Source organism: Xenopus laevis, chromosome 7L, assembly GCF_017654675.1.
Source record: "Xenopus laevis strain J_2021 chromosome 7L, Xenopus_laevis_v10.1, whole genome shotgun sequence".
Lineage (NCBI taxonomy): Eukaryota > Metazoa > Chordata > Amphibia > Anura > Pipidae > Xenopus > Xenopus laevis.
In genome coordinates, this window is record NC_054383.1 from 107,922,114 (window position 1) to 107,938,011 (window position 15,898).

Genomic DNA, 15,898 nt, shown 5'->3' on the forward strand with positions numbered 1-15,898 from the left:
GAGTCTTATTCAATTCAATATATAATTGCTAGGGTAATTTGGACCCTAGCCACCAGATTGCTGAAATTGCAAACTGGAGAGCTGCTGAATAAAAAGCCAAGTAACTCAAAAAACACAAATAATAAAAAATGAAAAACAATTTGAGTTTGTCTCAGAATATCACTCTCTATATCATACTAAAAGATTGTGGGAGATCCCTAGTCAAAGGATGGGGTGGATTTGCTGGAGGTACAGTAGGTAGGCCTCAGTAAGGAAAAACCAGGACCTTATGGTAGACCTTTTAGAGGAATTTGGGGAAAGAGACCCCCTAAATAATGTCTTCCAGACTGTGGCAGGTAGTTCCTGTTATAGAAATTTCCAGGGGTATGAGATTAAGATCTTATAAAACGAGTTCTGTGCTTCAACAATGAGTTTCAAGGATGGGTAATTTCCCAGTCAAGACCCACCGGACTATATAGACTCAAGTGGGTAGTACCAAAAGAAGTACCCCATTTCAATTACCTTCAATAGATGAACTGTTTAAGAATCACTGGTGCCCAAGATTCTTTTTGAGTATGTGTGAGAGTTATCATTCAGCTTGGGGATCCCTTCCGATCTGCGCAGGCCCAGCTGAAAAGAGAAGTTGCATGAAGCGATGCTCTAGCATAGTGAGCACCTGGAGAGTTGTACCCCTATGTCTATAGTGCTACACAACAATCACGTTATGTACTGTATAAATGGTATCTTACTGAACATGTTACTTCTTTGTAGCAGAATCTACACCCTATCATTAATTGTAACATACTGTATTTCAATTCTTCTAAATATATGAAGTACATTCTGTTTCTATTAGACTCTGTGAACTTGTTTAATTTACCAGATATTGCATATATATTTTAGGCATGGAGCTGTAATCTGCTATAACAGACCCAGTTGAAAGACAATGTGACATAATCTATTCTCCCTGGAAATGCTGAAACAAACAGTGATGTGCTTTTATGGAAACCTTTATCAAAAGTTATCCATGACTATTTATATTCTAATCTGTTCTGTTACAAATATTCAGAAATAGTTATAAATTGACAAAAAAGTAAGGGTTCTGACTAATCAAAAATGAAAAAAAAAATTGGCCAAATATATTTAAATTTGCTTTAATAAATAAAAGACATACTATATCAAATATTTGCATTTTGATTCGATAACAATGATATTAAAATATACTGAAGAATTGTTGCAAATAAAAGTCCTTTCATGTTATCAGGGAGAATTTAGTCCATTTGCTGCTCTCCTTCTGCATTGCTGGTCTGGGCATCAGGTGGGAGTTCTTGTGCATCTCCGGGTGCCGTATCGCTGCTGATAGGAATGGGTGTCTCTGGGGCAGGTGGCAGTCGAGGAGCCTGAATATGCAGGTGCCCATCCTTGGATAAGGAGCACACAACTTGCTCAGGATTCACACCTTCTGGCAGTTCAGCTTCTCTCTTCAACTCTCTGTATTCATGGAAGTAGTTTCCATCCTCAGTGTCACTTTTCCTCTCATGTTTTCCTATCACAATCACTCTCCTTCCCTGTGTTTTCACTGTTAGTTCATGAGGAGAAAAGTCCCTCACATTCAGCATCAGCTCAAAGTGATCCTTCCCATCTTTGTCTGAGTTGGGAGAGGTCCCCTCACTTTCTGGGGCTCTGGACTGTCGGCTCTGATCTGTTATTCTTCTCATCTCTGTGTCCTTAGAGAGGAGCCGGGAAGCCTCATTGACACGCTGCATTCTCCTCTCCATGTTATTTCTCATGCTCAGAATGTCATCTTCCAGCTGGCCAAAGATGAGGCGAGTGGCTGGCCAGAGTGTGAGTGCAGACTGACTGCAGGGACACAGAGGGGAGTGTGAGGGCTGTACGAGGCTGAGAGGAAACATCTTCTGCTGATTTCCTGGAGCTTCTTGTCAGAGAAAAGTTGAAGAGATTGGGCTTGTTTATGCGCTTCTGCTTTCTTCCTTGTCAGTAGTGCAGCCAGTCCCAGCCCCAGCACTTTTATATTCCTTAGTTAGTGTTCTGGGACATTCCTGAGACTTCCATGTGCTCTCTGTATATGAGGAAAAGGGGAGGAGCCTGTGTGTACATAATGAATTATGTCACCTCCTTGAGCTAGCAACTTCTGGCATTCACTGGGGCAGTGACATCACGGGGGGGGGGAGAGAAACCGTGTTTGTGCTTGCGTGAAAGTTTAGGAGATTGCTTTCCGCATAAACATTCTGGAACAGATTTGCTAGAGAAGTGAAAACTTGAGGTAGTGCAGGGTCCCACAGTTAAAAAATACTTTGCAAAACAAGGTATAGGGAATAGATTCTTAGAATGTAGAACAATTGTATTCTATATTCCCTGCTAGTCTCCAATAAACACACTCTGCCCCTCCCATTCATGATGTCACTGCCCCAGTGAATGCCAGAAGTTGCTAGCACAGCCTCCAACTCAATGAGCTGACATAATTCATTATGTACACACAGGCTCCTCCTCATATACAGAGAGCACATGGAAGTCTCAGGAACGTCCCAGAACACTAACTAAGGAATATAAAAGTGCTGGGGCTGGGACTGGATGCACTACTGACAAGCAAGAAAGCAGAAGAACACAAACAAGCCCAATCTCTCCAGCTTTTCTCTGACAAGAAGCTCCAGGAAATCAGCAGAAGATGTTTCCTCTCAGCCTCGTACAGCCCTCACACTCCCCTCTGTGTCCCTGCAGTCAGTCTGCACTCACACTCTGGCCAGCCACTCGCCTCATCTTTGGCCAGCTGGAAGATGACATTCTGAGCATGAGGAATAACATGGAGAGGAGAATGCAGCGTGTCAATGAGGCCTGTAGGCTCCTCACTTCAGACACAGAGATGAGAAGAATAACAGATCAGAGCCAACAGCCCAGGGCCCCAGAAAGTGAGGGGACCTCTCCCAACTCAGACAAAGATGGGAAGGATCACTTTGAGCAGACGCTGAATGTGAGGGACTTTTCTCCTCATGAACTAACAGTGAAAACACAGGGAAGGAGAGTGATTGTGACAGGAAAACACGAGAGGAAAAGTGACACTGAGGATGGAAACTACTTCCATGAATACAGAGAGTTGAAGAGAGAAGCTGAACTGCCAGAAGGTGTGAATCCTGAGCAAGTTGTGTGCTACTTATCCAAGGATGGGCACCTGCATATTCAGGCTCCTGGACTGGCACTGCCACCTGCCCCAGAGACGCCCATTCCTATCAGCATGGATACGGCACCCAGAGATGCACAAGAACTCCCACCTGATGCCCAGACCAGCAATGCAGAAAAAGACCAACAAGTGGACTGAATTCTACCTGATAACATGAAAGGACTTTTGTTCTTAAAATATTTGGTTATAAACTTTTTCTTTATTCATTTTATAAAATGTTTCAGTTTCATATTGGCAGCAGGTATATTTTCTTAATAAAGCAAAATGAAACTATATTTTGGTCTTTACTGTGCTATATGTTTTAAAACAAGTGAAAGTATTAAATATGATGAACTACTGACTCATTTAAATACATATATATATATATATATATATATATATATATATTTTTATATAGTTTACATATACTGTATATAGTTTAAATACATAGACAGAGGGCATAATGTAATTTGTACTAATTAGTAATTTACAAGAGGATCCCGAATATTCTGAAGATACAGTAGGAGAACAGGCTGCAACTACAGTAGATTTATATTTCCAAATAAAGTCATTTGAATCCTTCCTAAAATAATTACAAATATTAGTAGGGTGTTCATTACTGGATATTGTTTATTAGGATATTTCTTGTAAATGTTACTTAAATTGCAAAAGATTTGTCTGACAACCACTGAGGATAAAGTAGGAAGACAGAGGCCCTCACTCATGTTAAAAAAACATATTTGTTGTAAATGCTTGGGAGGATGGGAGGTTCTTGCTGTGGGACCATTTAGTTACTCTACTATTCTTATACCTCCTGTTTCAAACCATTATTAAGGTATGTGATCATATATAAAAATCTTTACCCTGGACCCGCAGGTAGAACAGCTTAACGTGGCCCTAGTATTTTATATTTAAAGGGATACGGTCATGGGAAAAAAAAATTTTTTCAAAATGAATCAGTCAATAGTGCTGCTCCAGCAGAATTCTGCACTGAAATCCATTTCTCAAAATGGCAAACAGATTTTTTTATATTCAATTTTGAAATCTGACATGGGGCTAGACATATTGTCAATTTTCCAGCTGCCCCAAGTCATGTGACTTGTGCTCTGAAAAACTTCGATCACTTTTTACTGCTGTACTGCAAGTTGGAGTGATATCACCCCCCTCCCTTCCCCCCCAGCAGCCAAACAAAAGAACAATGGGAAGGTAACCCGATAACAGCTCCCTAACACAAGATAACAGCTGCTTGGTAGATCTAAGAACAACATTCAATAGTAAAAACCCATGTCTCACTGAGACACATTCAGTTACATTGAGATGGGAAAACAGCAGCCTGCCAGAAAGCATTTCTCTCCTGAAATGCAGGCACAAGTCACATGACCAGGGGCAGCTGGGAAATTGACAAAATATCTAGCCCCATGTCAGATTTCAAAATTAAATATAAAAAAATCTGTTTGCTCTTTTGAGAAATGGATTTCAGTGCAGAATTCTGCTGGAGTAGCACTATTAACTGATGTGTTTTGAAAAAATTTTTTTTCCCCATGACAGTATCCCTTTAACCTATCTTAAATTATGCACATGCACTGCAAATATAATGGCCCCTACACTTCTAAGGTCTCCTCTTAGTGTATAATAGTGATATTTATGGTATACATATTCTCTCTTTCTTCCCAGCCTATCTTTTCTCTTTTGTGCACATGGGGACGTTCACCTGACAAAGGGTCCTCCCCAAAAGCCTGTATAGTTCCCTGTGATCAGCTAATAAAATGTGTAGGCTTTTTTTTTTTAGCTCAACAAGAGTAATCTGTGTTCCATCCTCTTTTGTGTTGAAGTGCACAGGTGGATGTCTGTAGAAACTGTTGTTTTGCTGCTTGTCCCCCCCCCTCCATAAGTGTGTGGCCGTTTTATTATTATTATTATTATTATTATCTCAATTAATGTAGAGCATTTTGTGTTCTTCAGCAGCACTTCCTGTTATGGAAGATTAGGGGAATAAGTATGGGAATAAGGATCTCACCTCTCAATGCCGTATACATTTTGGGTCCTTCCTATCAAACTTACAGTGAGACCTTAATTATACAGACCTTCAACTCCAGAATCCCATGCCTGTCATCTGCCTTGTGACAAACCAAGTAGCCCATGGAAACTCTTTAAATGAGGGAAAGTGTCTGACATTGTACAAAGTTGGTGAGCACTCCAAGTCCACACGAGAAATTTAAAATCAAGAATTTATTTCAACAGGTTAAAAACAAAAAACCTTGATGACTGAGAAATAAATTCTAGACATGCGGAACTGAGCAAAATTCTTTTTCCCCCCAGAGTGTCTGACATCCCTTCACCTAGATGTGTGTAGGTCTGTTGTTAGTCAGCCAGTGGATAGAGAGCATTTCATGTTCATATATTTCACTAATTATCTAAAAACTTTAATGTAAGTGATTGCAGGGACAATCCTTCCAATGTTTCTCACAGTCTGATAGTATTCCTCCCTTCCTGCCCACAACAGGGGGTACATCATTCCCAATATAATAAGCAATGAAAAACCTGCAACATTTTTCATTATAATTGGTGTACAGTCATCAATTGCGATTGTCATTTTGTAAAAGATCATCTGCGACTGAGGGCATCCAGTAAACACACACTTGTGAGAACCTCACATTGCATTCTGAATTAGGCAATTGCTATGGTTCACAAGTGCAATGGCAGAAGGGGTATAATGTTTAAATGCCAGTCTTGGCTACTGCAAAGTAAAATCTATTTCTGATACACAGACACGTATATGGGGCCTATTTACTAACATTCAAATTTCTTTTTTTTTCCACGAATCTCTAAAATTTCGTGGATATTCTATATTTCTTTAAAACTAAAAATTTGAGATGTATTAAGTGTAAAAAAAACCAAATACAAAAAAATTCACCAGGTAAAAGTTGTTAAGGTCCTATAGAAGTCAATGGGAGCTGCTGTGATCCTTCTACACCATTAATCTATTTGGGCTTTTACAGGTTTTCTCATTTGTTTTTCGCTAGGAATTGTCTGAAAAACTAGAATTTTTTGAGGTATTCATATTTTTTAGTGCATCATCCAGTGTTTTTTTCTGTTTTCGTTTTTATATTCAGATCTTTTAATAACTTTCATGACATTTGTGATTTTAGAGAAAGTAAAAAAGTAAGCGGTTTCAAAAACCTATAAAACCACTAAAATTTGGTAAATGGGCTTCCACGTCTTTCAATCTACAATTATGCAGTACCATGATTATGAGAAAACAGTTGTAATTATAGTAATTTATTGCAATAATAAAGTCAATATTGTTTTCTGAAGCGTCGGGTGCACAGCTGTGTACCTCTCTGCCAAGGAATGTATCCACAGTATAGCAATAAATCCCGCAGCACTCCGATAGGTGAATCAAATGTTTATTTGTGCCATTAGCAACTTTGCTAGTGGCATGAATAAACATTTGATTCACCTGTCGGATTGGTTGGATTTATTGTTATACTATAGTAATTTATTGCATTTCAAGAAGGGGAAAATGTATATATTTGCATGCTGAAAACTATTTAGCTATAGGAAAGATAGTGTTTGCTTCAGAAAGCACAAAACAAAAACTGCGGTACCGTGTTAGCCAATAGCAAAAATAACAAATAATAAAACAAACAAAAAGTATTGTAGAAATGATACCTATATTGGCTTACAATAAAAATACATTGCAAGCTTTCGGAGCACCAAGACCCCTTTGTCAGGCAAAATACAGAAAGCTGAATTCTCAGGCAGCTCCCAGCAAGCACATGCTGTCCTTCCCACTTGTGATGTCACTGCCCCAGTGAATGCCAGAAGTTGCTAGCACAGCCTCCAACCAAGCTGACATAATTCATTATGTACACACAGGCTCCTCCTCATATACAGAGAGCACATCGAAGTCTCAGGAATGTCCCAGAACACTAACTAAGGAATATAAAGGTGCTGGGGCTGGGACTGGATGCACTTCTGACAAGCAAGAAAGCAGAAGAAAACAAACAAGCCCTATATCTCCAGCTGTTCTCTGATAAGAAGCTACAGGAAATCAGCAGAAGATGTTTCCTCTCAGCCTCGTACAGCCCTCACACTCCCCTCTGTGTCCCTGCAGTCAGCCTGCACTCACACTCTGGCCAGCCACTCGCCTCATCTTTGGCCAGCTGGAAGATGACATTCTGAGCATGAGGAATGACTTGGAGAGGAGAATGCAGCGTGTCAATGAGGCTTGTAGGCTCCTCTCTCAGGACACAGAGATGAGAAGAATAACAGATCAGAAGCAACAGTCCAGATCCCCAGAAAGTGAGGGGACCTCTCCCAACTCAGGCAAAGTTGGGAAGGATCACTTTGAGCTGATGCTGAATGTGAGGGACTTTTCTCCTCATGAACTAACGGTGAAAACACAGCGAAGGAGAGTGATTATAACAGGAAAACATGAGCGGAAAAGTGACACTGAGGATGGAAACTACTTCCATGAATACAGAGAATGGAAGAGAGAAGCTGAACTGCCAGAAGGTGTGAATCCTGAGCAAGTTGTGTGCTCCTTATTCAAGGATGGGCACCTGCATATTCAGGCTCCTCGACTGGCACTGCCACCTGCCCCAGAGACACCCATTCCTATCAGCATGGATACGGCACCCAGAGATGCACAAGAACTCCCACCTGATGCCCAGACCAGCAATGCAGAAGGAGAGCAGCAAATGGACTGAACTCTCTCTTATAATATGAAGTGACCTTAGGTTTATAAAATAGTATTATCATAATAATAATATATTATCATTCAATTTACTGTATTAATGATCTGCAATTCTATGGTTTTTTTTGGCTGACCTGGCTAATGTTTTTTTTAATCAATTTTATCAATAAATTAAAGTGTCTTTTGGTCAATTCGAATGTATTATTTCGCACAAAACAAGTCAAATAACAGAGAATAGTATGTTTTATGAAAATATCAGTTTAATACAGGTGCTTTATTCTCTGTAATAGTCACAGGCTGCTCTATCTATATAGAAGTTACACCGAACAAGATCATTTTCATTCTATCTGGTTTAAAATTCAACATAACACTTTCTAATAGTCTCTGCTATAGTAGAGTACAGCCTCCTGGCTAGGAAATGGGCAAATAAAATGGCTTAACTTGGTCTTTTGAGACTAATTCATATGTCGAAAGTTAAAATACAACGGAAACCTTTTAGCATATACCCCTTAATGCAACTGTAGGATGTAAAAAGCAATTTTAGCTCTGGTGTTCCTTTTATATTACATATCTATTTAGAATCTGCATCAGTCTATACACTTATTACACAGTGGAAGAAATTTGCAATCATTTTAACTCATAGGACCTTTCTAGTAATATAATCAAACTAATTACAGTGTATCCAGTGTAGTAACACGAGGCCTATAAGTTTTATTTTTTTAAAGGGACATCTGAGCCTTAGGGTGAGATAATGCCCTACTAGCAGTGGTATTATTCTCTCATCAGCGTAAATGGACTATTACCCTGATGCTTAAGAATCCTGATGGAAGAATTAAAGTGTCCAGCTCTGTAACCTGGCTTCTGCTCAACATTCTTCTGTGAGCCCAGTTGCACCTGAATATAAACTAGACACCAACAAGTGCCCAAAATGGTCTTGAATAGTAAGGATTTCTTACCATACATAGAAACAAGTAGACTTTGTTTAAATATCTATACAGGGTTCACTGGTATGGGTGCAAATTATGATCAGATATATATGGTGGGTGTATCTATACTTGAGCTGCTCAGCTGTTACTGCTACAGTTTACATATAGATCCCTCTATACCCTTTAATGCCCTATGGGTGGCACATACTAGACCAAATAAAGACCACAACCTCTACGTTAACATTCCAGATGTTACAATAAAACCCATGACCAAAACATTTTTGTAGTGTGTTTGCACATACAGATATAGGATCTATTACCTGGAATGCTTGGGACTTGGGGGTTTCTGGATAAGGGATCTGTAATTTGGATCACCATTTCTTAAATTTGCTAGATATCATTTAAGCATTGAATTAACCCTATAGGATTGCTTTGCCATCAATATGGATTCATATGGATGCCTGAAGTTTGTGTGGGGTGGTAAGCAATCCAGGTTGAAAGCAAACATAGCCTGCCGCAGCAGAACTAGAGGGGGCTTGGGAATCCCAAACCTTCGGGCCTACTATGTAGCTGCCCAACTGGCACAGATGGTGGAATGGCATACCCAATATATTCCCCCATGCAAGTATGGCAGTATAACCATAACAAATACCCCATGTTATCACTCCACCACCCAGCATTATCACTACTAAATAACCCTGAATTCCCCCCAGGTAAAGAAAGAGGAGCCTATTCTTGGTGGCAAGAAAATAACCTAGATACCCTATACTGGCTCACCCAAAACAACGAGTTTATCTCTTACCAAACCCTAACTGAGAAATTCCACATGCCTGCTACCGAAACATTTAGATATGCCCAAACACGGCATTATTTCCTTTAGATCTCAGGGAACAAGCTTCAGGACTTACCCACACTTACAATTTTAGAACGTTTATGTCTACACTCCCTCCCGTATGAAGCAGCCATCTCTAGAATTTATGAAGTCTTAGCTCACCCATAAAAGAAGTTAACTTTATCAGACAATGGGAGCAGAACTTACATGTATGCTTGGAAGAGGATACATGGCTTCATATGTTTCGTGATATGGTTAAGTGTTCCCAAAGTATTTCGATACAAAAAATGTCCCAAAAGGTTATGACATGGTGGTATTTAGTCCCTGAAAAACGAAATAGTGTCTCATCACCTCACCAACATGTTTCAGGGGTTGTGGACAGAGAGGTTCTTTCGTGCATACCTGGTGGCACTGCCCGAGAGCAACTATATTCTGGTCTAGAGTCTACATAATGATAACGAGTGTCCCCTCTAGAAGCTTTACTTCATGGGCGAGTGGTGGGAGGGAACAAACATACAAAAACTAGATGGTCGTAGCAGCCAAACAGACAATAGCTAAAGCTTGGAGAGCAAAAACACTTGACATCCAGGAAGTTAAAACCAGGTTAGATAACTACTTAGCCATGGAAAGACTCTCAGCAGTAGCTAAGGGTGATTTGCATTTCTGCAATAAAATCTGGAACCCCTGGATTCAATATAAGGTTAGCAGCAATAAGCTAAATTAGGAATGACATGAAAGCAGCCAAAAATCAAAGACCGCCTTATCCCCCCAAAGGCCCCCATAGGAACATATCTTGACCTGAGTGTACACACCCTTATGGATACAATTTTTGTAAACTTGCAAGTTTTACAGTTTTGCCTTTTGCTTTTGTTCTTCCGTTTTCTTTCCTATACTTTTACTATTGGAGTTCCTTTTCCCCTATATCAAGCAATATAAGTAAACTGCATTCTGCCTTATTGACATATCTCTATACCATTGTGTGCAGACCAAGTACATTTGAAAACAGACTCTGTAACTCAATTTCTTTTATTGTAAAACAAAATAAAAAAATAAAAATAATTATTTAAAAAAATTTACTGTAATTCACAGGTTTCCAAAGAAAGAGTTTCTGGACAAGGGGTTATATATCTGTTCTAATAAATTTGCATTGTTTCTCTGAATTATATCAGAGTTATACATTGACAGATAATTAAGTCAAGTATATACAGTATATACAGTTTTTTACACAATTATAAAGGATTTGTACCTATATAAGACCTGTACTTGCAATATATAACAGAGAAGATGCTCCTCTATCCATGGTACAGTATACCATCCAATACACAACCAATAAGATGTTTGCTTTTAAGCAGGTGACCAGTATATGCTACCTGCTGGTTGGTTGCCATAGGAGATTAGACCTGTAGCCAACTTATATTATATAACCTCCTTAATATTATAGTCTATACCTTCAGCACATAGTACTGGAATGTAATAGAACGGTGGCTTCTCTCTGTTTTTGTCTCCAGTGCTTCACATATGCATCATATTAACACCTTAGCATAATTATAGGGTTGCAGAACCTTCAGCCAATGTTTCTGTGTATTGTGCTGTACCCATGGAAAAAGTTCATACTTCCAAGGCTATGAGACAAAAGTTAAAATCTTCTGAACTACCAGTCCAACCTTTAAATGCAGAATGTAGTTTTACATAGACTTTGTGATGACCTTAAAGCAGGTACAGCCATGTGTGAGGTGCTCTCCAGATTTGAAAGCAAACCTCGCTTTTAATACTGGCATCATATTTTGTGAAACTCTGTCCTGAGCATTATATGACCCCTCACCCAAAACAAAATGAAAGCTACTAGGGGGCTTGGCATTTTGAGTATTTTAACTCCCCAAAAAATAGTTTAGGGTCACTGTGGATCTTGGTACTCAAAGATTTTAACCCCCACCTCCCAAGCACATATGATAGACTCAAGGTAAATCCTACCAGATTTGTAATGTTAAAATCAGGTAAAATCTAACAGTACAGAAGCACAATCTGATGTGATAAACCAACTGCACTGCTTATATGCTTCACAAAGCACTTTGTAACTTTCTATTGAGAGATTATTGCACATTATTGTTTCAAATGGATAGAACAGGTTTGCTATACAGTAGTATCAAGCATCTGTGTATCTGTGGGTTCTGGCAAATGCCAGAGGGGCTGCTATAAGGTTCCATAGAAAGTCAGTATTTAGTGGGCTGGTGGGGCTGTTTGGGCCTCTATATGGGCTGATTGGGCCTCTGTGTACCTGAAAAGCCAGGGCCTATTTTAATTCTCAGTCCGGACCTGGCAAGGTATAATAGAGGTATATTATACATCAATTGGGAGTCCACATCTGATTTACATTTAATTAAGCCTAAGGGACTCGCCCCAGTTCTCAGGCGATCACATATAAGAAAATCCTTTATCCAAAGATAACTGTCCCAAGGCTTTTGTTTTCATAAAAATTATTGTTTTATTAAATTAGCATTAAAATTCAGTTACAAACAACCCCACCAGGCCCACCTTACGCGTTTCGCACCCTCCGGCGCTTAGTCATAGGTGTATCTGAGGTATAATAGAGGGTCTGTGCAGTGCCTTATTTTCTGTAGTCCCATGCATCATCTATGTAGACGTAAAAAATAATAGTATACAAGTATAAAAACCAAGGATATTGCTATAATATCCTGTAACCGTTTTCATAATTCAAAAGAGAAATGATGTAGAATACATTATATATCCTTAAATTTGGTTTAGTGATGTAAATAGTAACTATCTATAACTATCATTTTTTTAAAATATATTTTTTACAGTGTGCCTTTCCCAGTTCCCATCATATCCAGCTTGTGCCTAGGAAATACAGTAATCTAAAAATAGAGAATTTCAGCCTTTTCTATGTGTTACTGCTGCACTCTTGGTACATCATCTTTTTAATAGTATTTTCAGCTATAGCCAATCGAGTGGTGGACCAGAGCCAGCTAATTCTTACAGCAGTAAATCCTGCTCATTCAATAAGTAAAACCTCAAAGTGTCTCATGGGAAACGTAGTCTTTCTGCATGTCAGTGGACAGACTATTACAAGAGTGTTTTAGGACTTGGCTGGGGGGTGTGGCTGCAGTGCGAACGGTTTGCAGTTGTCGCTAAAATTGCAACCATACGTGTGCATTAGTGCGCCAGGAAACCAGCACATATTTTTTACGACTGTCTATTCCTGGCGTAATAGAAACGCTCTTTAAAATGCGCAGGTATGCCTAGCTGCAACAGCAAATGCACAAATTTACACACCGCACTCAAAAATAGCGCACAAAATTTGCACCTTTCAAGCATCGTGCACTACATTAATAAATACACTCATGCGCAGGGCAAATGTTGGGCCTCTGCATGGTTTTTAGCGCTGCGATGCATTAATAAATGAGCCCCAGTGACTCTTTGTACAGAGCAGAGCAGTGAAATACACTTACTCTATTAGTATTAATCACCCTACTCTGAACTGTCCGTCAGCCTCCAGCACCCACACTGCCCCTCCTACTTGTCATGTCACTGCTAGAAGTTACTCGCACAGTCGTTGTCACAAGCCACAAGGGCTGCCGAATGGCTGTCAAGTAGAAGTAATTCACTGTATTTCAACAAATATACACATTTGGACATGGGAAACAAATGAAAATTAGATATACATGGTTTACACCACAATACCTAATTCTCTTGCAGCTTCCAGTAAACACACACACACACTTGAAAAAGGATCCATGCAGATCCGAAACATGTTGTGATCTGAATAAAATGTATTGCAGCAGAGCCTGCCTACTGTGTGCTTCATCCTACACTATTTTGAATGATTACATGTTGGTCTACTGGTGTGGCCCGAACGGAAAGTGAGCAATCTACACAGGTGGAAGCGTTGGACTAAATCCATTGTTTTATCCAACACACACACACACACTGACCCTCCCACTTGTGATGTCACTGCCCCAGTGAATGCCAGAAGTTGCTAGCACAGCCTCCATCTCAAGGAGCTGACATAATTTATTATGCAAACACAGGCTCCTCCCCTTCTCCACATATACAGAGAGCACATGGAAGTCTCGGGAACGTCCCAGAACACTAACTAAGGAATATAAAAGTGCTGGGGCTGGGACTGGCTGCACTACTGACAAGTAAGAAAGCAGAAGAACACAAACAAGCCCAATCTCTCCAGCTCTTCTCTGACAAGAAGCTCCAGGAAATCAGCAGAAGATGTTTCCTCTCAGCCTCGTACAGCCCTCACACTCCCCATTGTGTCCCTGCAGTCAGCCTGCACTCACACTCTGACCAGCCACTTGCCTCATCTTTGGCCACCTGGAAGATGACATTCTGAGCATGAGGAATGACATGGAGAGGAGAATGCAGCGTGTCAATGAGGCTTGTAGGCTCCTCTCTAAGGACACAGAGATGAGAAGAATAACAGATCAGAACCGACAGTCCAGAGAAAGTGAGGGGACCTCTCCCAACTCAGGCAAAGATGGGAAGGATCACTTTGAGCTGACGCTGAATGTGAGGGACTTTTCTCCTCATGAACTAACAGTGAAAACACAGGGAAGGAGAGTGATTGTGATAGGGAAACATGAGCGGAAAAGTGACACTGAGGATGGAAACTACTTCCATGAATACAGAGAATGGAAGAGAGAAGCTGAACTGCCAGAAAGTGTGAATCCTGAGCAAGTTGTGTGCTCCTTATCCAAGAATGGGCACCTGCATATTCAGGCTCCTCGACTGGCACTGCCACCTGCCCCAGAGACACCCATTCCTATCAGCATGGATATGGCACCCAGAGATGCACAAGAACTCCCACCTGATGCCCAGACCAGCAATGCAGAAGGAGACCAACAAGTGGACTGAATTCTAATAACATGAAAGGACTTTTGTTCTTACAATACTTGGTTATATACTTTTTCTTTATTCATTTTATAAAATGTTTCAGTTTTATTATGGCAGCAGGTATATTTAAATTTTTTATAAAATAAAACTATCTTTTGGTCTTTACTGTGTACCCTTTAAAAAAAATGTAAGTATAAAACATGATGAACTACTGACTCATATAAATACATATATATATATAGTTTATAATATTTTTATATATATATATATATATATATATATATATATATATATATATATATATATATATATATATATATATATTAGTAGGGGGCTCATTATTGTTTATCAGCATATTTCGTAAGAGAAATGTTATTTAAATTGCACAAGATTTGTCTGACAACCACTGAGGATAAAGAAGGAGACCAGAGGTCCTCACTGATGTTTAAAAACACATAATTGTTATAAATGCTTGGGAGGATAGAAGGTTCTTGCTGTGGGACCATTTAGTTACTCTACTGTTCTTATACCTTCTGCTTCAAACCATTATTAAAGTATGTGATCATATATAAAAACCTTTACCATTTACAGCTTGACATGGCCCTAGTATTTTATGTTTAACCTATCTTAAATTATGCACATCCACTGCAAAGATAATGTGTCCTAAACTTCTAAGGTCTCCTCTTAGTGTATAATGGTGATACCTATAGTATACATATTCTCTTTCTTCCTAGCCTATATTTTCTATTTTGTGCACATGGGGAAGTGCACCTGACAAAGGGGTCCTCCCCAAAACCCTGTATAGTTTTCCTTGTGCTTAGGTAATAAAATGTGTAGGCATATTATCATATACACACTACATATGCTGTTTCTCACAGTTTAGTAAAGTATAACACAAGAATTATCATCACAAAATTGACGACTGAAGAATGGAAATGTATGAAATAGCATTACAAATTGTATAGTTAGTTTTTACCATAACCAGTTAATATTGATGAGTCCATTGGGGAAGAATGAAGCTTTTATATTTTATTTGCCTAAATCAATTGAAATAATATTAAAAGGAAATCAGTGTTTGGTAATATTAATTGGTTGATGAATATACAAAAAAAGAACAAAAGAGGCCTCAATGGGAACTTTATGGTCATGATCACAACCTACCTCAATATAAACCCATAGTTTCATATTATACACACAACATATTCATTTACAATATATGTAATAAGTGCTAAAGGTCCCTTAGAGGAAAGATACTCCCCATTTGGTGTTATACTGCTTTCTCTGAGTAATTTTCCTTAATCCTACAAAATTGAACCAAAAGACTATTTAGTAACCATTGTAGTGGATGCATACAATTACATACTGGACTCTAGCGACCATCACGCACAGTGATTACACAATATATAAGTTAAGGTCAGTTTTGTATAATT

At 39.2% G+C, this 15,898-nt stretch overlaps 4 protein-coding genes across 4 annotated transcripts; 3 read left to right on the top strand and 1 right to left on the bottom strand.

The window, feature by feature from the left end:
• Nucleotides 1–1,157: 1,157 nt before the first annotated feature.
• Nucleotides 1,158–2,477, bottom strand: LOC108696641 (heat shock protein 30D-like). The gene has a single exon (XM_018226175.2). The coding sequence runs from the start codon at nucleotides 1,887–1,889 to the stop codon at nucleotides 1,248–1,250; it is 642 nt and encodes a 213-aa protein (XP_018081664.1). The 5' UTR covers nucleotides 1,890–2,477; the 3' UTR covers nucleotides 1,158–1,247.
• A 2-nt stretch (nucleotides 2,478–2,479) lies between these two features.
• On the top strand, nucleotides 2,480–3,445 carry LOC108696640 (heat shock protein 30D-like). The gene has a single exon (XM_018226174.2). The coding sequence runs from the start codon at nucleotides 2,663–2,665 to the stop codon at nucleotides 3,308–3,310; it is 648 nt and encodes a 215-aa protein (XP_018081663.1). The 5' UTR covers nucleotides 2,480–2,662; the 3' UTR covers nucleotides 3,311–3,445.
• Nucleotides 3,446–7,215: 3,770 nt separating this feature from the next.
• On the top strand, nucleotides 7,216–7,863 carry hsp30d.L (heat shock protein 30d L homeolog). The gene is given in 1 exon segment (NM_001172505.1): nucleotides 7,216–7,863. A coding segment is annotated over 1 exon segment (648 nt).
• Nucleotides 7,864–13,757: 5,894 nt separating this feature from the next.
• hsp30c.L (heat shock protein 30C L homeolog) lies at nucleotides 13,758–14,805 on the top strand. The gene is given in 1 exon segment (NM_001172506.1): nucleotides 13,758–14,805. A coding segment is annotated over 1 exon segment (642 nt). The 5' UTR covers nucleotides 13,758–13,847; the 3' UTR covers nucleotides 14,490–14,805.
• The last annotated feature ends 1,093 nt before the right edge of the window (nucleotides 14,806–15,898 follow it).

Excerpts from the sequence above, each read along its gene's own strand:
- LOC108696640 (XM_018226174.2), top strand. The coding sequence starts at position 2,663 with ATGTTTCCTCTCAGCCTCGTACAGCCCTCACACTCCCCTCTGTGTCCC.
- LOC108696641 (XM_018226175.2), bottom strand. The coding sequence starts at position 1,889 with ATGTTTCCTCTCAGCCTCGTACAGCCCTCACACTCCCCTCTGTGTCCC.